General features: G+C 38.2%; 1 protein-coding gene across 5 annotated transcripts in view; it reads right to left on the reverse strand.

Annotated features, from left to right (window-relative positions):
- The window catches only part of PDE11A (phosphodiesterase 11A), a 169,905-nt gene that overhangs the window by 5,430 nt on the left and 143,231 nt on the right, over positions 1–21,244 (reverse strand). Inside the window, exons 16-22 of one of the 5 annotated variants that reach the window (XM_039339352.1) lie at positions 18,779–18,856; positions 17,248–17,286; positions 15,263–15,326; positions 13,504–13,578; positions 12,542–12,625; positions 6,777–6,866; positions 3,441–3,649 (exon numbers count right to left, since the gene is read on the reverse strand). In XM_039339352.1, coding sequence (XP_039195286.1) covers positions 3,581–3,649; positions 6,777–6,866; positions 12,542–12,625; positions 13,504–13,578; positions 15,263–15,326; positions 17,248–17,286; positions 18,779–18,856 — 499 coding nt within the window. In that variant the 3' untranslated portion in view covers positions 3,441–3,580. Of the gene's footprint in view, positions 1–3,440; positions 3,650–6,776; positions 6,867–12,541; positions 12,626–13,503; positions 13,579–15,262; positions 15,327–17,247; positions 17,287–18,778; positions 18,857–21,244 lie in introns of those variants that run through there. The other 4 variants (XM_039339354.1, XM_039339353.1, XM_039339355.1 and 1 more) reach the window with 4 other exon arrangements.

Consider the following 21,244-nt stretch of genomic DNA (forward strand, 5'->3'; position numbering starts at 1 on the left):
CTGCAGAGAAAAGCATCCAATTGTTCCCCATTTTCAGGAATTTAAGGGGCAATGCTCAGAAGCATTGTTTCATTGTGGTGAGATCAACCCTTTACAAGGGCCTCCCAACTGTTAGATTAGTTAGGTTAGCTGGAGTTTGAAAGCCTCCCCAAATTTTCTCTACTGGGCAACCATATTCAATAGATCTGCCTATATCATAACCACTTTCTGGAAGATGTTGAAGACTGAGCTCTTGCCAAAGACAAGAGTTGGTTGTGGCACTTAACAGAATAATGAAGTTGGAAGGGACCTTGCAGGTCTTCTAGTTCAACCCCCTGCTCAAGCAGGAGACTCTATACCAGGGGTGTCAAACTGCCAGCCCGCGGGCCAGATGCGTCATGCTGAAACTGTGCCCACCCCAGTTCCAGCAATGGGAAAAAAGTTGCGATATGTTGCGACACATCATGTGATGTGGTGAGTTTCACACTCCTGATCTATACCATTTCAGACAAATGACTGTCCAATCTCTTTTTAAAAGCCTCCAGTGGTGGAATACCCATAACCTCTGAAGGCAAGCCTTTCCACTGGGTAACCACTTCTTGGTTTTGTTATTCTAGGTTTTATTTTATGTTTTATAGAGAAATATATTGTATATTAAGTGACTATCCATATTATTATAATGGGTAATAGATGTACTCTATGAATTTTGCTTATTTTTTTAAAAAAAACAACCATTTAATTTACTGCTGTTCAACAATATCATCAAAAAGGAACTTGGTAACAAGAAAAATTTTAAAGGGGCAAAAGGTATTAGCATGTGAAAGTTCCATAGAAATCAAAAGGGTAATAATAGTATTGTAGTTTGTGTTTGTTGATTAAACCATTTCTTTGAAAGCAAGTAAAATAAAGAAGCTGAACTTTTCAGGACAACACACAGAAGATATTGTGCTATCTTGAATTCCATTCTTTAACACCCAATGTCCTGATAACATCCGATATTCCCAGTTTGTTCTTTACATCACTGGATCTACTTCATTAGGATTTCACATTGTAAAGAGCTGGCTATGTGTTTGTAACGATCCTTAGGATTAGCACTTGGAAAATGGAGAGAATCGAGAATGGGGCTGAGGCTGTGATCCCTATCCTCAATTAGCATTCACGATTTCACATATTCCAAATTGCTTAGGAAGTGTAGGAGAAGGAGTGGCAGAACCTGGGATGGAGTCAAAAGAGGACTCAGCCTAGAGTCTCCATATAGCCACAAGCAGACTAAGTCCAACCTCTCTTGAATTCCATTCACCCTTATCTAGCACCAAGATAGTGCTACTGTTAGTTGAGTAGATTCCTGTGCATGAGCATGATTACTAAACATCACTTTAATTAGAAATTCATGTATGGAACTGATCTTTCACACATGACAGGAGGGCTTAACTGAAGTATTTCCAAAACTTTATTTGAAGGTCACTAAGAGTGCTTGAAGAGAAAACTCTGGTGGGAGAAGGGAACCATGGAATATGCAAATTATTTATTTACTCATTAAATATACATCTTGCTTTTCCACTACAACCCGTGCTTGAAGAAACTAACAACCAGCACAAAATAATTATTTAAAGGCAAATGTTGAAAGATACATAATTAAAATAAAAAAAAAATAAGCAGCCCTCATTTCTTGAAACCTATTTCAATATACTGAAAAAACCCTCAAGTAATGAAAACCTATTTCAGTGATGGCGAACCTTTTAGAGACTGAGTGCCCAAACTGCAACCCAAAACCCACTTATGCATCATCGAGTACCGGGTGGATGTGGTCCATTGGCTGGGTATGGCTGCAGTGGTAATGGCAGACTGGGTGGGACTAAAAAGTTCAATCAATTCCAACTTTGCAAGATCTTTTTTTCCCCCCGAGAGAAGTTGAAATTGACTGGTTGAACCTTTTTTTTTTTTTTTTTGCACACGGCAGCAGAGGCCTAAAGCAAAAAGATTTTATAAAACCCAGCTGAAGGCCTAGGACTGGGGTGATGGCGCACGTGCCCACAGAGAGGGCTCTGAGTGCCGCCTGTGGCACCCATGCCATAGGTTCGCCATCACTAGCCTATTTAAATAGGCTTTTCAAAAAGAGATCAAAGAAAGACAGAACTTGACCTACTCTAACAAAGAGTTCTGTATCATCAAATGTTTTTTTACTGATGGTGGGCAGGAAAGAACTCTCAAGGATCTTGAAATTCTAGGCAGACTAATAGAGAAGAATATGCTGTTGACCGATTCCCAAATCATGCAGCACTTTGCAAATCACAGCTAGTATTTTGTATGGTGCCCAGAAATATATACATTTCCCAAACAGCTGTTATAATGGGGAATTTACATTCTCCAATAATCATTTCAGTCGGCAATGTGCTGCAGCATTCTGGATATATTTAAAGTTTTACATTTATGTAAATGTACATCAAAAGAACATAATATTTCTTAGATGCATATTTACATAAATTTAACCCTTTTCCCACTAACATAGTTAGGCAGCCGCATTCCTGGCCAGGCACCTTTTTCTAATGGTTTTTGTGAGTCACTCTTTTGTGTAAAAAAATAGGGCAAAATGATTTAAATATAATTCATAAATAATCTTGTATACAGAAATCTACAATTATTTTAATATGGTTTGCATTTTTGTGTTTACCACAGAATAATCTTAGCAGAAATAGTTTAAGCAAGTCACGGCTGCAGGATTTCAATTTTCATCTCCTCTGCAGGTTTCCCTGATTATCATAGTCAAGAGTTGAACAGCCTCTGATATGACTCCACCCATTTACTTATGACATTTGTTCCACAATCAATACTTATGCCTGGCTCTTAAATAGATCTTTAGAAATCTCTTCAGTCCATATCAGTCTCTTATCCTGAGTTCTTTAGATTTATCCTCAGCTGGGAATTTGCTAGCCAGACGCAAGGTGATTCTGGCTTGCTCAACACTTACAGGGAGATGCTATCCATCATCATTTCTAGCCCTTTTCTGATGCAATGCTCTTTGCTCTTTGTCTTTCTTGAAATCCGAGTGGCCGTTAAATTATCCATTAATCTTCTCTTTCAGATTTGCAGTGAATTTTTCCCTTCTTTGTTTTACCTACAGGTTTTATAGCCATTTTTCCAAACACATTTTCCAGATTTTCAGTTCATTTCCTTAAATTCTACTTTGACTCTCTCTTTTTACCTTTCAGCCTCTCTGAGATTGCACTATATACAACCAATTCTGTTTTGAAAGGACATCACTGATCCAGGAGCTTCCAGTTATTCCTTTAAATCTGTGAAAAACCACCCCCTTTTCTCACCCCGTTCATTTCTTTTCTGAAATGTTATGCACGTTCTCAACTCCTGTGTGATAATTTCTTCATCATTTATCAATTTGAAGGCTGAATCAAATTTTATCAGGAAAGAAATCTGTGATGAGATTGAAGGGTTTGGGGATAGGAGCTTGTTTTTTTTTTTTTTTTTTGCTTCCTTCTCCCCATTCCTTAAATACGTATTTAATTCACTGCAGGCTGCTCAAATCTGCAAATGGAAAAAATTGCCTTCTGCTGCTAACTTCTTCCTGTGTTGTACGCAGTGCCATTTAACATAGCAGCAGAAAATGGAGAGTCCATTTTAGAATATTTCTCTCTCTCGTATCACTGAATTCCAGCTAGAATTGTGTTAAGGAATTTTCCCTATCTTCAGCACTGGGACAATAAGAAAGTGTTCATAGATTCCATACATGGTCAGCTCTTTGTTTTTTTTTTACCTTGCCATGCTTTACTGCCTGAAGAGGAACCCTAAAAGATAAGGAAGTATTTCAAATATTTCAACCATCTTCATAGATACGGTCTGAAGAACAGAAAGGAGGAAGGGACATGATTTTATATCTGGTAGGCCTAACTAGTGTGCTTGATTACCCCTAGTAAGACAGTAAGGGGAACTTGGGGCAGTGTAATAGTTAAAATTTTGGAGTAGGAGCAGAGGGACTACCCTCAACCATGGAAGCTCAGTGGGGGACTTTGGGCCAGTTGCTCTCTTTCAGGCCAACCTATGTCAAAGAGTTGCTGTTATGGGGAGAAACAGGAACTGTTACCTAAGCAAAAGGGGCTGAAACATTTTTTAAGTCCAGAAAAAAAAGATAATACATATTATATACATCTCTGATTCACTGGAGTATAAGGAGGAGGAAGAGGTAAGCACAATCAGACTTGCAAAGTTCTATTATAGCTAATCTCAATAAAATTTAGTTTCAGGCTTCCTGTGGAGGTGATTTGCTGGTCTGGTTTACCTGATGGAAATGATGCTGGATTAAAACAAACCATCTGAATCAGATTCACTATATAAGTGAACTCTCTTCATTTGATCTATTGAAGCCCCTTCTTTCTCCAAAGGGCTATCACATAACGGGTCCATTAGACAACTACCATTTCAAAGTTTTTTGCCCTGAGGCTGATTCTCTTCCCCTTCCTTTCCTACTGGAATGTATCAGACAAGCAAAGCTGACTACAGTGGTTCTCAACCTGTGGGTCGACCCATTTGGGGTCGAACAACCATTTCACAGGGGTCCCCAAACAACACAGTCCACCATTTCCCCCCCTTTTTCTTAGCTGTGCTACTCCCTTTTATTCTATTGGCTTTTGAAAGCCAATAGAATACACTCTCTTGAATAGAGTCTAATTCTATTGGCTTTCAAAAGCGAATAGGAATTGTCCAGACTGTCTCTGCCCTGCTGAGCCCGCCAAAAGTCCCATTCTGCAAACGGTGCTGCACCAGTTGAGTAGTCCTCGACTTATGACTGGTTGAGTAGTCCTCGACTTACGATCGGTTGGGGGTCACGGCATTAAAATGGTTGAGAACCACTGACATAGGGAATACCTCAATGAATCTGGAATGCAAATAAACCAATAGAAATCCTTATCTTTGCACAGAACAATAGAATTGTTGAGTCTACAAAAATAATCCCAGATATAAAAAAATATGATTGCATCCCATTCTAGGATAAATAACTCTCCAAATTGTATAATTACCAGTTGTCACTGGTAATGATACTACTTATAACTTTTATTGTGTACATACACTCTGCAAAATAACAGGTGTGTGATTGTCATATCTATTTGCATATTTAAAATATCTGAGGAATAAGCACAGGTGCTATAGAATTGACTTATCTACCAACACTAAAGAGATTGGTTGAGTCATGGTACCTAATCGTAATTTGTGTAGGAGGGATGGGCACTAACTGGATCCCTCAAATATCACACTGAGTGTTTCTGACACGAGAGTACAATAGTGCAGTCAAAATTCACACCTGTATGTGGCTTTTTCAATGCCGAATCAACATCACCTTAGTGCAGTACATTCCAAGCTCTCCAGAAATAGCAGAGGTGGAGTTGGAGGCAGCTAGTAGGATGGACAGCTGGGAGTCCAGAACACAATATAGTCCATGGGACAAATCAATCCATCCTTTGCCTACTGAGATGAAATCAGGTCTACTGCAATCGGGAGACTGGATGGTAAAGGGTCATTTCTTCCAGCCAATCTCGTAATCTCCTGGAAATATCCCCTTTTTACTCATGTATACATACAATCTCTAAGTGAGGGTCAAGTAATATTTTTTTTTCTAAATGTGAGATGTATTTTTTAAAAAAAGATCATGAAAGGCCAGAGAAGACATAGAGGAGAAACTATGATATCAAGATATTTCAGTGCAGAATTTTTGAGCCAGTTTTTAATATTTGGGAGTGAGCTGGGAAGGGTTTAATGTATCTGTTTTTCTTCTTGTTTCACAAAACAAAAAGTGGAAACTAGGATGTTTATGTATTTGGGTGTGAGCCAGTGGTGGGATTCAGCCAGTGTGCACCACTTCGGCAGAATTGGTAGCTAATTTTTTATTGCCCAGGGCCAGAATGGACTGCCGGAAGCGGCATCCACACAGAGAACCGGTTGTTCATATATCTGAATTCCACCACTGGTGTGAGCCCTTTGCAGATTAAAATTACATACAGGTAATCCTCATTTAGTATCAGTGACCATCTGCAGTTACAACAGTGATGAAAAAATAATTTAGTAACCAATGTGCATATTTACTACCTTTCTCAGTCATCTATTTGTCATCACGGTCAGCTAGTATGGTATCACATTGTTCTGTACCTCACCCCATTTCCCCCCCCCCTCACTTTGTAGAGCAGAGAGATTGCTTAAACAAGCTACTCTTCCCCAGCTGCTTTTCTCTGCAGTGCAGTGCTTCTCTAAAAATTGCAAACCGTAAGTTACAAGCTCAGATCTGTGACCTTAATTAGTTGATTAGAACCCTCCAATCCCCTGGCACTGTTGCTTGACCCCGACAAGACCCTAAACAGTTTCACACTAAAGTCCTTCCTTTCCCTCCTCAGCAGTTTGTGGCTTGCAGCCATCAGTGTCTTAAGGAAAAGAGCTGGTGTCAGTGCATTCCTTTTCCTCCATATTCCCCATTATGTGCTGTTTACACTCTTGTAATGGTTTCCTCTCAAATGAATGTAAATACAAATATTTATTTCCTTCTTGTTAATAATCCCAGCACCGGGATGAACATTCCAAAAGGCAGAAGAGTGGATAAAAGGGGCTATAAGATCTGCCCTTTTACCTTGCTTGTGAGCCAAGCTTCAGAAACACCTTTCTTGCCATTTGGACTCACCTGGCTGTTTTGGACTGTATCCTTCTGACACTGTAAAGGAAAGGAAAGCTGAAGCTAGTGACCAAGTTGCCAGAACTAATTGCAGTCACTAAACGAGAACTACCCATACAACCAAGGATACGTGCATGCAGGTCTCAGGTTCTAGTCTGTGATGAGCAAAACAAAATTCATTTTTGGAATAGCATCTTTTTTTTCCCCTGAAGAGCACAGCCTGCATGGAAAGTAAGAGAAAATGGGCATATTTTTGCACATTCTTTTGCTTATATCGTTGAGCGAGAACATTTCCATTTCTTCAATTTTTTAATTTGCATAGTAAGAAAATCAGCATCATCAGATCACCCTGTTATTTGATCACCCTCATTTATCCAGATAGAAATACTATACATTTCGTTTCTATTTTGTTTCTGTTGTGTTACTAATTATGGCTGGGATTTTTTTTAAAAAAAATATCCTTTAGAAATAATTTCACGTCAGCTCTATAGTATCTTTCAGTGGGAGAAAATGGAGTGTTTTCTTATACTCTTTTGGTATTCTTAATGGGATAATAGAAAGCATTTTTCATGTTCTGCCTATGGTGACCTTTGTCGATCCACCCATGGTGATCCCTTGACTCCCTCTATTGTGACCTTGGCTGTTTCCCACCAGCAGGAGACACCACTAATATCACCACTTCCTGCAGGACATCTGTTTCAAAAGGCAGCTGATATATTGCAACTTAGGATCTGGCAACACAAGGGCCCATAGACACTCTACCCATTACATTTATTAAAAAAAAAACAACCAAAATGTTATATACCTTGAGAAAACGTGTGATCTCACATGTCACTTACTCCTTTTAAAAAAGATGTTCTTGCAATGTCACTCAAAATTGCATTAAGGGAGTAACTGCTTCTCCCTCCTATCTTACTTTCCAGAACTTCTTGGCTCACAACTGTATACAGTAGTTCCCTTCCCAAACCTTTGCTTTTCACAAAGAATAGCTGGAGCAAGTTAGATAACTTATTTAACCAATGGGGGTCATACATGATCTGTTATTTGGTGTTGGATGACATCAAAAGGTGCTAACTAGTGGCCAAGAAAATGAACTATAGTGATCAATGCTGTTTGATGACGTCAATTACTGGGAACCTTTATTTAAGAGCTGCATGAGACAATTTTAAAATGAGACAAGACATCCTGTTCCTGGGTGATTAGGAAGAAAGTGAGCCAGTTTCTTTAATCTTTGTAATCAGCATTCACAGAAATTTCAGAATGTCTTTTGAGGTGTTGTGAAAGGAGCAGCCCACCTGGGATTCCAAAAATGTGCCCCACTTTCAGGATCAAACTACTGGAGACTTGTCCACCAAGGCAAAAAACCGATTCCTTAAATTTCAAGCTGCTGCTGTCAGCTGTCACTGGCCCAACCGCTTATCTTCTCACCCAGACAGGAGCACAATGCTTGGCCTCTGACCTGGGTATTCTTCCCTGTCAGGAGATTGCTACCAGCATGTAACAATGCAGAGAGAAAAAGATGAGATTTTTTTTTCATACTTTCTTTTCTTTAAACGAAACCCTTCGGTTTCTACCTCAGTGTTTCAATTCTTACCTTCAATTCTGTTGTGGACTTAGATGAAAATAAATAAATAGAAAAGTGACAAATGGGTCTTGGATTAGATTAGACAATTTACAAATCAACTCAAACCACATTGGCCTGTGTTCTTTCAGATGAACTGGCAGAAAGTGGTGGCAGTGACTGGCAGGTTTTATTTAACTTCCTTTCTCAATCCCATCCATACTCATTAGATTTCCCACCCTTGCAAAGCCCTCCCCAGTTTCTGCTGTATCCTGCTCTTTAGCACATTTATCCCATCTGTGGGGTTATGTGGTTAAGGAGGAAGTACAACAATTCCAATCCCTAAAAAACGGGTTTGTAAATTGTGGCCAAAATGGGCTACTTTGTACTTGTTTCACAAGGATCCACATTCTCAAATTTGGGTTTATACACATTAAAAGATGCATAAATTCAAACGTGTGTGCGAATTTGAAGGCCTGGCAATTGTAATTCATACTGTGTATCTTTCTAAAAGCCAGAAAACAGCAGAATTTAATGACACAAGGCTGGACATTTTTTATAATTTGGTGGGGGTGGGTTGGTTGGTTAGGAATGGAGATGGCACCAGTTCTGATTACTTCCCTTCTTTTGTAAAATATAATAAAATGAAACAAAAGAGCCCTGACAAAACTTTTCTAATTTAAACTGATAAATGTATAAAAATATTATCTGTCCCATCTACCCTGGGAAATAGGATCAAATATCTCTGGCAACTTGAAGACAGATATATCCAGAGCTGCTGGTTTTGCTGCCATCCTGTATTAATAGCTTACAAGGTGGTCCAGCCTAACAGTGTAGGTGACTGCTAACAGATAAACATTCTAGCCCATAAAAAAGGAAAAAAGTGGCAGGAAGCAGAGCATCACAGGGAAGGGCAATATGTCCGAGCTAAATGATCTCTAATAGTCATATCTGTTTTATGTAGCTCCTTTTTTGCAACTGCATGGAAAGGGGGAGAGGAAAAAAGAAAGAAAAAAAAGCTGAATTCTGCATAAGCACTAAATGCCCTGCTGCTATTATCATTAATGTTCTATGTTGTGTGTTCTAGACCATTTATTACCACGGAAAAATAAATTGGTATGGAGAGAGAAAGAGACCCAGAGCCTGAGGTATCTGTGGAGCATGAAGCTTCAACTTGGGTTTCTTAACCATGTGTAAATGGGATTTACAGTGTCTCCATGCATCATTGGTACAGTGGCTGTACTGGAAATTAAAACTCAGTTTTATATTCTAGGGAGCATCTCTCCCAGTATGTGACTATGACATCAAGTTTTCTGTTTACCCCTTAGGGTAGTGTGGCATTAGACGATGCCGTAATAATAAAAAGGGGAGTAATAGCTATACAGCATGAACAGAGGGGGAAAAGACATTTAGATGCATCTCTGTTTGCTAGTAAAATTCTGCTTGTATAAAGTTGAAGCCTTAACTATTATGTCCAATCTTCTCATCCAGAAAGAATGTGTTGAACATTCTTTATCTCCATGGATAATTCTATTCTCTCTCCAGAGGTAAAAACGCTACTTCAAGTAGCATAAAACTTGTGGCTGAAGAAGCATTCTTTGTCTTATTTCATCACATTCTAACTTCTTCCCCCACTTAACTTCTTTTTAACGTATCAGCACTGTAATACTTATATAAAATAATTACAAATGTTTATTATGAGACATTTAGTAGATTGCAATTACTTGACTTGAAACAATACATTGTAAAATTTGCTATACGGTTACTATAGGGCTAAGGGATAAAATCAGCCCCTCAATCTGCTGAAAATCAAAATATTATAAATAATTATTATCTTATGTCCTCACAATTCTTTTCCAACATCAAATATCTGAGATGAAATAGATGGCTCCTGAATGGGCCAGAGTTTAGTAACGTCCTCACTTATAAAACCTTCCCTGCACAAGATTAATTTGGCATCCATCTTGATCCTGTCAATAGAACTTTATCAGAAACATCAAAATGATTTTTAATTATTTTTCCATACTTTTTGTCTTTAATACGTTTTGTTTTGTCTTAGGTTTTGATTATCCTCTATAAATACCTTATATGACCTAGGACAGGGGTAGGCAACCTTGGCTCTTTTACGACTCGTGGACTTCAACTCCCATAATTCCTGAGCCAGCCATGCTGGCTCAGGAATTATGGGAGTTGAAATCCACTAGTCGTACAAGAGCCAAGGTTGCCTACCCCTGATCCTAGGATCTAATTATCTGGGGGATCATCTGATCTCATGGTGTCTGTCCCTCCTGAACAATCAGATAGAATCTTCTTGCTTTAAGTCCCATCAACTAAACAATGCAATCTAGCAAGAACCAAGAAGCAGACCTTCTCTGTTATAGCTATTGCTTTCTGAAACAGCATCTTCCCCAGAAACTTGCTACCTGTCTTCAAAGAGCTGTAAAAACACAACTTTTCTGTCAAGCCTTTGGTTAGGACGATTGGTGAGTATGGTAGATGATTTTCTTCATTATTCCTTTTTATATCATGTTTTTAATTTTGTGAACCTGATCAGAGTCGTATTTGGAGTTGGGTAAGCTTAGAAATGGGGATGGACGAATAAACATGCAAATAAATCAATCCAACTTCTTTCCTCTAATTTTGAGTAATATGAGGTCTATTTGGCATTATTCTAAGTGCAGCTGTAGAAGTATATTAACCCTGAATTCCATTAAAACGTATTGTAACATTCTTTTGAAAAAAAATCAGTACCAATGAAATAAAAATGTATAAACTCAATTTTAAAACAATTTTAAAAATTACTAGCATCCATATTAACCTGCATTGGTATGTTTTAATAAAATGTACAATTAAAATGCAAGTCAGTTCAAAACCTGTCTTAAAAAGCACAACAGGAAAGACTGCTGCATAAAGGACTTGCGCAGAGGAATATGAAATAAGAACTAAGAAAGAAGTCAAAATCATAATCTTGGCCAAAAATATGGAAGTGTCTCCTGAAGGTCAATAGTTTTCTGTAGTGTCCTAAGTGCTTCTTATCTGACTAGCACATGCTCACCAAATTTTAGGAGTACTGGCCTTACGCCATTAACATACTGTCGAGTTTTGTCAATATGAACAAACTTGACCAAACAAGAAGGTTGAGAAAAGTTGGTTCGCTTTCCATGTGCAACGCATGTATGTAGTTCACTGGAACCCCAACCTCCCTCTCTTGCCCTCCTCCTGCCATGATAGTAGTGTTCCAATATCTCAGGGGCTGCCACAAAGAAGAGGGAGTCAAGCTATTTTCCAAGGTGCCTGAAGGCAGGACAAGAAGCAATGGACGGAAAGGAGAGAAGCAGCCTAGAACTAAGGAGAAACTTCCTGCCAGTTAGAATACTTAATCAGTGGAACAACCTGCCTCCAGAAGCAGTGAATGCTGCAACACTGGAAGTTTTCAAGAAGAGACTGGACAGCCATTTGTCTGAAATGGTATAGGATTTCCTGCCTAAGCAGGGGGTTGGACTAGATGACCTCCAAGATCCCTTCCAACTTTACTACTACTACTACTACTATTATTATTCAAAGCCCACTGGACTGCTTCTTCGGGAAAGTGGAGAAATGTGCCATTTCTACTCCTGAGGATGAGCCTATGCCATCATTGCCAGGTTTTACCTTGATACTGCCACCCATGTAAGGCAAGAACCGCACTGCACATGTTTTTTTTTTTTTATATTTGTTGGACTTGCAAACCAAACAGACTTAGGAAGAGCCTCTCAGAATGTAACTCATCTGTAAGCAGAACTGTCTGTAACTCTGAAATGGAGCACTTGCTTAAAAATGAAAATACTTTGCATTGTTTGTGTTGTAGTAGAAGTTTTATCTTTTAGAAAATTAAAAAAAAATTAATATTAACGATAACAACAACGACAACAATTATTTTCATAACAAATAAACAAGAGATGAAAATACAAAATGCTGCGATGGTTCTTGCAACTTATGAACCGAAACCAACAGATTAAGAGCATGAAAGTACAGACAAAGGAAGGTCAGTGAAGAGTAGAGGAAGACAATTATTTCATATCTGATTTGTTTTCTTTATTGACAGACTGCGCTGATTTTGCCCTGGTATATATTTACTCATTTCATTGCATAGATTCCTCCATTACAAGTACCTTTGCTGCTTTATCAAGTGTAGTTTATGCCTCCAGAGAGGAAAATGAAACGCATAGGGTCTGTGAGATGGAAAAAGCTGCAAAAATTGTTACATCATCTCCCTCTCCTCCTTCCTCCATTTGCTGAGAAGCAAACCCCCCAGGGCCTTCTTTTAACTCTGCACCAGCAATATGCACAATTACCTGATAGAGAGGCACGCAGATACTATCAATCCATTCCAGCTGGAATCGAGGCAGTTCATCTTTCCTGTTCCGATCAAATATCGCCTGAGCAGAGAAGAGGAATGTGTCATGCTTTATTACTCTAGAGTATTTTACAGAAGCTGCTTCATCCAATACTTTGGATCTAGGATCAAACTGTTATAAACGGGACACTTTGAAAACCATAATCAATCTTTACACACATTTTCCTGTCTTTGGTCTAGAATGAAAAATAAACTATTTATTATTCTCTGGCCCTGTTTAGGGAATATAGAAGTTTCATTTATTTGACTGCTTTACGATGTAATTCCTTAGTATCAAACAAATACGATCCATTGTCGGCATTTACATTGCATAAGAAAATAGGAAAAAATAAATATATAAAACACTGTTTTTACTATTCATTTTGGAGAAGTGCAGTGCAATTCTTCCTGCTTCCAGTTTAAAGTAATTTCCATTGTGTTCGGTTTCACACACTTCTGAGAAGTATGGTTATCAGATCTGAGCTGCAAAAATTCATAGGGCCATCAGATGGCAGCAGAACAATACAAAGAACAGTAAATTATTGCTGCAATCTAGTGATTGTCTAGAGTTTTGCAACCCAGATCCTATCTAGCATGATTCAAAGTATCTTTCGGGAATGGAATCCAAAGCTTTGCACAGCTCAATTATCATGCAGAGTGATAGTGAGAAAGAATACAGTTAGAATATCAATTATATCACATCATCATATCATACGACACTACTTTATAGTACATTACACTATGTTTGCTTACTCTATAGCAAGGGTGTGAAACTGGTGGCCTGCAGGCCGGATGCGTCACGCACAGGCCATGCTCACCCTGGCTCCGCAAAGGCAAAAAGTCACGATATGTCACGTGACATGATTGAGTTTGACACCCATGCTCTACAGCAAGTGATAATTACAAATGTGGTTAACTTACAGAAGGTGTGAGTTTCAACTCAGATCTCTCCCTGTCCCCTTGTTCAAAGAACTCACTTGTTACCAGTTCAGCTACCTAAAATGCATACAAAAAGATCAAATTATGGTTTATATTGTTAAATGCATTCCAGACTGAAACCTTTATTAAGATTAAATACAAATATGTATTTGACTATCAGGTGAATATTTAGGCATAATATATTTCTGTCATGCTATTTTTTGCAATGTTATGCAAAGAGCAGAAAAGGAATAATAAATAATAAACCAAGGAAATTAAAACATAAGCTAGGACAAAAGACAACATAGCTTAATTTACTATCCAGTAATACCTTCACTATATCTCTCCATACTTTTTTAACCCTTGCAAACCCTCCATGCTTCAAACATGTTTACACACTGCTTCATATACTCTTTTCTCTTGTTTAAACTTGAACTGTCTTTTTTTTTTTGATGTTGTCATCAGGGCCATCCAACCATGACTTCTTTGATACATTGATACATACCTTTCTCTTGATACATTCACTCATCCTTGTACTTGTTTTCTAATTTGATCTTCATTCACTCTCTCAATATGTCCAAATCACTTCAATATATTCATTTCATACATGCCATTCACTTTTATAGATGCATAAAATTTCAAATCCACGTTCCTTGTTGTGTCATACAACTATATAACATTCGCTGCAAATCATTTGGATTCTCAGTCAACACTGCAAAAACACATTCAGATTTCCAACCAACACATCTCACACATCAGCACAAGCATTCGTAACATATTTATCCACAACTGCACAAATAACCAAGGATTGGTCAGACAGCCTTTCTTCCTCCTCATGTAATGTTGAGTAATTTATTAAGCATCCATTTATTCTCTTGCATGTTTTATTTCCATTGTTTTACTGTCATTCAGCAACTTCAACTCTGTATTTGCATAAAACATTCTGTAATTCCTATCTATTCAATTTAGAGTATAATTTCACTAAATAAACAAATGTATAGTCCTGTTCTCACATTGGGATGGGGGGGGGCAGGGGGAGCTGCAATATTGCTGATGAAGGTCATAAGAGCAGGCGGTTTGCCAAGCACTCAAATTTTGTTCATGTGACTGCTGGGGCATTGCAATGGCTGTCTCTTTGAAATTAGGTTCTAAGTAGTTTTTCAGGGATCTGTTGTAACTTTGACAGATCACTAGGCACTAGTCATAAGTCAAGGACTATCTGTAGCATACAAATAAATGAAATCTTTTTATATTATTCCCTGTGGAGGAGAAAATGCTATTGCCAGTTTTATTAAGCTTATACTGGCCATGCTAGGAATTCTGGATGAATGCATCAAGTTGGGCAAAAATAACCTAAGCAATCCCTCAAATAATTTTAAGTAAAGTTTTGAACTAAAAAAAAAAAGATTTTTCATAAAGATTTATGATAAGTCTTTGCCTTCAATATTTTATGCCAGGATGGACATTAAAGCACTGTCAATTAGGTATGCCAAATTTCTTTTTAATTCACATTTTTAATACAATGGAAATGTTCACCATAATTGATTATGTGATTATGGAAGTAAAGTCTCTTGAAATACTCTTAATACTATTCAATGTTATCAATTAAGCAAGAAAAAGAAAAAGACTGGGCAATAAACTACACGTAGCAGAAGATCTGTGATATTTTTAATGCAGATTTGGCCCTTTCCGTGTCAGGTTCCTGGGAAAATTGTTGGGATAGAACCTCCTCTTTCTTGTGCTGCTATTAATCATGACTTGCCTGTCTTGAAATCTCCCATGGTTTTGTTGCAGCGCCAAGGTCACAGGCTGTCATTAGCATTGATCTGAAAAACAGAAATGAACAATAAAAATGGAACAAAGCTTTGTTGGTTTTCTAAACAAATTCATCCTGAATACATGAGGCATTTTTTAAGAGTCAGACTTTACACCTCCTTCGCCAATTTAATGCATGGCACAGTTTGGAATTTGAATAGTCACTGTTTTTATGTCATTAGATAGATGAAAACTAATGCATTATAGATATAATCAGATAATGACTTTTCAATGCTAACTATTGAGTGTTACAAAAGATACATGTTTCACTGCAAACCAACCTACTTATTTTGCTGTTGTAGTTTGATGAATAAATATACAGTAGGGCACTAGTTAGTTGGAATGCCATGATGTGATAAAAGGAAATTATGTAATAAATACAGTTTGGGATAGTCTTTGCCTGGATATAACTGGCTACTGTACTGAGAAAATGATTGTGAGAGGCATTCCAGACACTATTTGAACAGTTTCTATCGTTCGTCCAAAATAAATATTCAAGATTATTGTAAGGATTACTCCATCTCAATGTAGTTTAATACCTGGCTACAATATGTTTTATAAGTGTTGGGAGATAGCAATTACTCAAATGGAGAAAGCATTTATGTACAATGCACAATGCAAATTAAACTATAAGGAAGTCCAGAAGAACAGCAAGAAAACTGGGGATTTTTATAAAAGTAAATGTATTATCCATATTCTAAAATCAGGAATGGATGAAATATGGAAGAATAGAAAATTATCTACACCTCATCTAAAAACACAAAGACTTAAAGAATAGCTCCTTTCATGAGTATGTTTCATCCCACACAGATGAAAATACTTAGATACTGATGTTTATACTGCATATTCCCAGTCTGAACACATTCACTGAGCTTCTTATGGTGTAAAGAAGATTGCCAGAGTTACAACGGACCATCTAAGTTAGCCTTCTCAAACTTTGTGCCATGAGGTTGTGTCAAAATATACTATAGGTACTCCTCAACGTACGACCACAATTAAGCCCATAATTTCTGTTGTTAAGTGAGACATTTTGTTAAGTGAGTTTCCCATTTTACAACCTCTCTTGCCTCAGTTGTTAAGTGAATCACTGCAGCTGATAAATCAGCAACGCGGTTGTTAAGTGAATCTGACTTCCCCATTGACTTTGCTTCTCAGGTCACAAAAGGGGATCACATGACCTTGGGACACAGTAACGGTCATAAATATGAACCAGTTGCCAAGCATCTGAATTCTGATCACGTGAACATGGGGATGCTGCAAAGGTCATAACTGTGAAAAACAGTGCCACTATATTCAGTGCCACTATAACTTTGAACGGTCACTAGATGAACTGTTGTAAGTTGAGGCCTACATGTACACATCATTTGCAGCCTGCATAGCTTTATGCATTTTTTTTTTCTTCCTAGTGTTTTCCCACAAGTTCAGGGTCTGCTATTTCTTCTGGATCAACCAAGTATTAATCCCACTGTTTGCCACAGGAATTGACCAACCCACTTATTGCCCAGGCCTGACATCATAGCCTGAGAGAGAGAGAGAGAGCGACTGGCCCAAAGTTATCCAGCTGTCTTTTATGCCAAAGGCAGGACTTTATGTTTTATAGGAGTTAAAATCCAGCTGTCTCTGGAGGTCATCACATAAAGGAACATTGATTTAGAGGAGCCCTTATGACCCATGTAACATATCAAGAAAGCAGCTTTTTCTTCCCAAAGGGACAATTTAAGAAGGGACAATTTTCTGCAACGGGTACCTTCTCTATACCTGCGCATGGAAGACAGAATCAGAGGCATTTGGAAGGAGTAGTAAAAAAAAGTTAAAATAATGGTTACAACTACACGATCAAGGCTGTCATCTTCACTTTTTTAAGAATTAATTTAAAAAGACAATATAAATAAATGGGAAAAATGACAGTAAATGCTTAATTGTCATCTTCACCTTTTTTTTGACCCACTCCACAGATACTCCCGGATGTAACTAAAATGCAGATTTGGAGACAATGAGCAAAAGTAACTCTACATGCACATGGGAAATAGACAGAAGGCGAACTGACAATTAAAATAATCTGTGGAAACCTAGATGCCTTAATTGAGAATGTGATCTAAATCAGCTAATGGATTTGCTTTTTTTGTAGGGGTTGCTATGCAGTTTTTTTTCATATATCCCGTAATATTACACTTGTAATACATTAAAATATTCAACCAGCCCTTAAATATTTAGTGATTTCTCCTTCCAAATGAAAACAAACCTGGGAGAATAGGTGTTGTGACTGTTTAAGGAAAGGGCAGCATGATGGAAATATGCAATATAAATTTAACAAATAAATATAAGATTGTTTCATTTTTTTTCCCTCTTACCAAACTGTTTTTTTTAAAAAGGGTGCCAAACTTCTAACAATAGTTATAGCTTGTAGAAGCCACCTGGAGCCTCCTTCACACTACTAATTGCTTTAGGCCAGTGGTTCTCAACCTTTTTAATGCCGCGACCCGCAACCGGTCGTAAGTCGAGGACTACTCAACCGGTCGTAAGTCGAGGACTACTCAACTGGTGCAGCACCGTTTGCAGAATGGGACTTTTGGCGGGCTCAGCAGGGCAGAGACAGCCTGGACAATTCCTATTGGCTTTTGAAAGCCAATAGAATTAGACTCTATTCAAGAGAGTCTATTCTATTGGCTTTCAAAAGCCAATAGAATAAAAGGGAGTAGCACAGCTAAGGAAAAGAGGAAAAAAAATGGCGGACTGCGTTGTTTGGCGACCCCCGTGAAATGGTCGTTTGACCCCAAATGGGGTCCCGACCCACAGGTTGAGAACCACTGCTTTAGGCTTTCCTATACAAGTTTGTTGTGGCTTTATTTTTTGATATCTGATATACTGTTGATTTTTTTTAAAAAATAATCTTGGACTATAAATAAATACAATCACACATTACTGATCTCAGGAATTATGGCAAATATTCAGAGGATTTCCACGCTTTGCTAAAATCAGGACATTTGGAAACCCCAGAATGTAAGACCTGATCATAATCTTTACTGGAAATACTTAAACGTGTTTTTAATGAAAGCACTTAAGCTTAGGGAGGGGTTTTTTGGTGTCAAGTGTGGATAGACTCAAGAAGCAGTGCTCTTTGACATTCATAATAAAGATATACCAGAGGTGTCCAAAACATTTAGAGTTTGAAGCAGTTTCCATTTCCAAATGGATTGTTCTGACCTTTTTGGAAATGTTTTGAGCTCCAAAGAATTCCAGAATGTTAAAACAACCTATTTTGAATTCAGAATAATCACTTTTGGACTCAGGATAAGATGTTTTTGAATATGAAATATTTCAAATTCAAAATGTTTTGCATGACTATGATGCCTGCAAATTAACTCTGCACTTCTAAAACCACTGGGAGAAATTTGGCCACCTGTCCCTACAAAATGCCTCAGTTTCTATGCCAGGGGAACTTTACCCAAGAGAAAGATCTCACCGGAATACCTCTCGCTGATATTTAACATTCCAGTTGTAATCTCCTTTGTTGACAAGTTCAAAAAATTCAGTCCTCTTCCTGTAACCAAATATTACAACATTACAAACCAAACAGAGAACGACATAGCTGCCCATCTTAGGCAGCAATATCCTGGGTATTCAAAAGCAGTAATTAAAAAGTAAGAACAAAACAAAAAATTTCCCAGGGCCTGTAACACAACACATCAGCACATATCCAGATTGAACTTTAAAATTTTATTAGGCTCCGGCCTCCATACTACCACATGGCTTATGGGAAAAGTCAGATCAGGACTAGGTGTATGAAAATTCATTCCCATAAATTTATTTAAAATATGCGGAAATTAGCAAGAAAAATGTGCTAAATAATCCTTTTTTGTAACAAGTAAAACTTAGCACATCCTAGAGCAGGGGGTCTTCAAACTTGGCCCTTTTATGACTTGTGGACTTCAACTCCCAGAATTCCTCAGCCAACGTGCCTGGCTGAGGAATTCTGGGACTTGAAGTCCACAAAATCATAAAAGGCCAAGTTTGAAGACCCCTGACCTAGAGTATATAGTTTAGATTGTTCCAGGCAGCTAAGGTATAATGGGAGGAGATGTCTCATAACAGCCCATTCACCATATACTGCCAGTTACAGATTTGTAATAATTAAGGGCAGAAGGGATGGCAATTTATTATTTAATTTTTACTGTTCTCCCCCAAATTAGAAATGCACAATGTCTGAAATTAACTCTCCAAACTTATGCATCTTCCATGGCCCTTGATCATATTTTATTCAACCTCATGCCTTCCAGATGAGTTAGATTTCATTCACAGAATTCCCCCTCAATTAGGTTTGTTAGGAATTCTTGGAGTAGAAATCCAGCATATATAATCAGGGAAAACACTGCAGATTGATGATAAAAAATAACTTTCAATGTGTTAATTCTTAATTTTCCCATTATTATACAATAAAATAAAGGTTCTAAAGAGCTACTTAATACTTCTTTAGTCAAGTATGCACATACAAAAGACCTTGAAGGGCCTTGAAATAGCTGCACTGAGATTTCAAGAGGGAAGCACTTCACTCATCAAATGATTTGCACAGGCTAATGTGCCTTACTTGACAATTCCACATAGGGAGGAATGAATCGGCAGTGATTTCTAGAAGAGCTGCATTGTTTTTCAAGCACAACTTTATTCTGCAGTGCCAGAAAGCAGTTCTTGAAGACTTTGGTATGCAAACTGCTTCTACTGAATATTGTTCATTAAATTTATTTATATAGCTGCCCATCTTAGTGAAGACAACTCTGGGTGGCAAACAACAGTCAGGATAAAAACAATAAATAAAAACAAGCACGTGCAATATTTTTTTAAAAAAACTTAGTAATAAATATTGTAAAAGCAAATGATACAAACCACAGGGCAGGGAGGATAAAAATGGTCACCTCAACAATGGAGCTATCTGCACAATTCTCTGGTTCCTTGGGAGCCACAGGCCTGACAATATAGCCAAAACTTGAGGTCTTTAAAGAATATCAAAAAGGAATGGAGCTAACCTAATTTCAGGGGGAAGAATATTTCATAAGACGGGTGCCATGGCAGAGAAGGCATATCTCCTGGAGCTCACAAAATGAAGGACCCTACCATTGGTATTCACAACATGCCTACTCTACCAGATCTAGCGGGAGAGAGTGATGTAACCAGGGAGAGGTGGGCTCTCAGATAACTCATCCTATGCTATGATGGTGTTTAAAGGTTAAAACCAGCACCCTGAATTAAACTCAGAAGCAAATGCAGCTTGTATAACATTTGCTGCTCTAGGAATGCACGTAAACATCCGTTCCACTGCATTCTGTACCAGCTGAATTTTTTTTTGAGGGCAGCTCCATGACAGTGCATTGCAATTGACCAGGACATGAGTGACTCTAATTCCTGATTCAGGGATGGGTGCAACAGGTGGAACAGATGAAATTGTGCAAGCTAGCTAGCCTAGCTACCATCTATTTCTTGAGCAGAAGTTGTGAGTCTAGGAGGACCCCCCCCCATAGATCTTAAAAAGGAGAGGAGAAAGCATCAAACCCTGTGCACCCCACATAGTAGAGCAAGAGTGGGACTTCTCATCCCTGATCAACACTAACTGAAATTGGCTCTGAATGAAGGTGGCAAATCAGCATAACATTGTAATGCCCATCCCCAATTCTCTGGGCTGATCTAGAAAGACAACATGGTTGATGGTACTGAAAACCCCCGAGAGGTCTAATAGGGCAAGGATGGTTGCACTACAAACATCCCACCCATGCCACAGGCCATCCAAAAACATAACCAATGCTGCTTCCATTCCATACCTAGGTTTAATTCCTTACTGAAAGGGATCCAGATAATCCTCTTTCTCTAAAGCCTCTGAAACTGTTGCACAACCACTTCTACCACCTTCCTCCCCCCCAAAGGAAGGTGCGATATTGGA

This window comes from Crotalus tigris, unplaced genomic scaffold, assembly GCF_016545835.1.
Source record: "Crotalus tigris isolate CLP2741 ecotype Arizona unplaced genomic scaffold, ASM1654583v1 scf7180000017733.2605024, whole genome shotgun sequence".
NCBI classification, from domain to species: domain Eukaryota; kingdom Metazoa; phylum Chordata; class Lepidosauria; order Squamata; family Viperidae; genus Crotalus; species Crotalus tigris.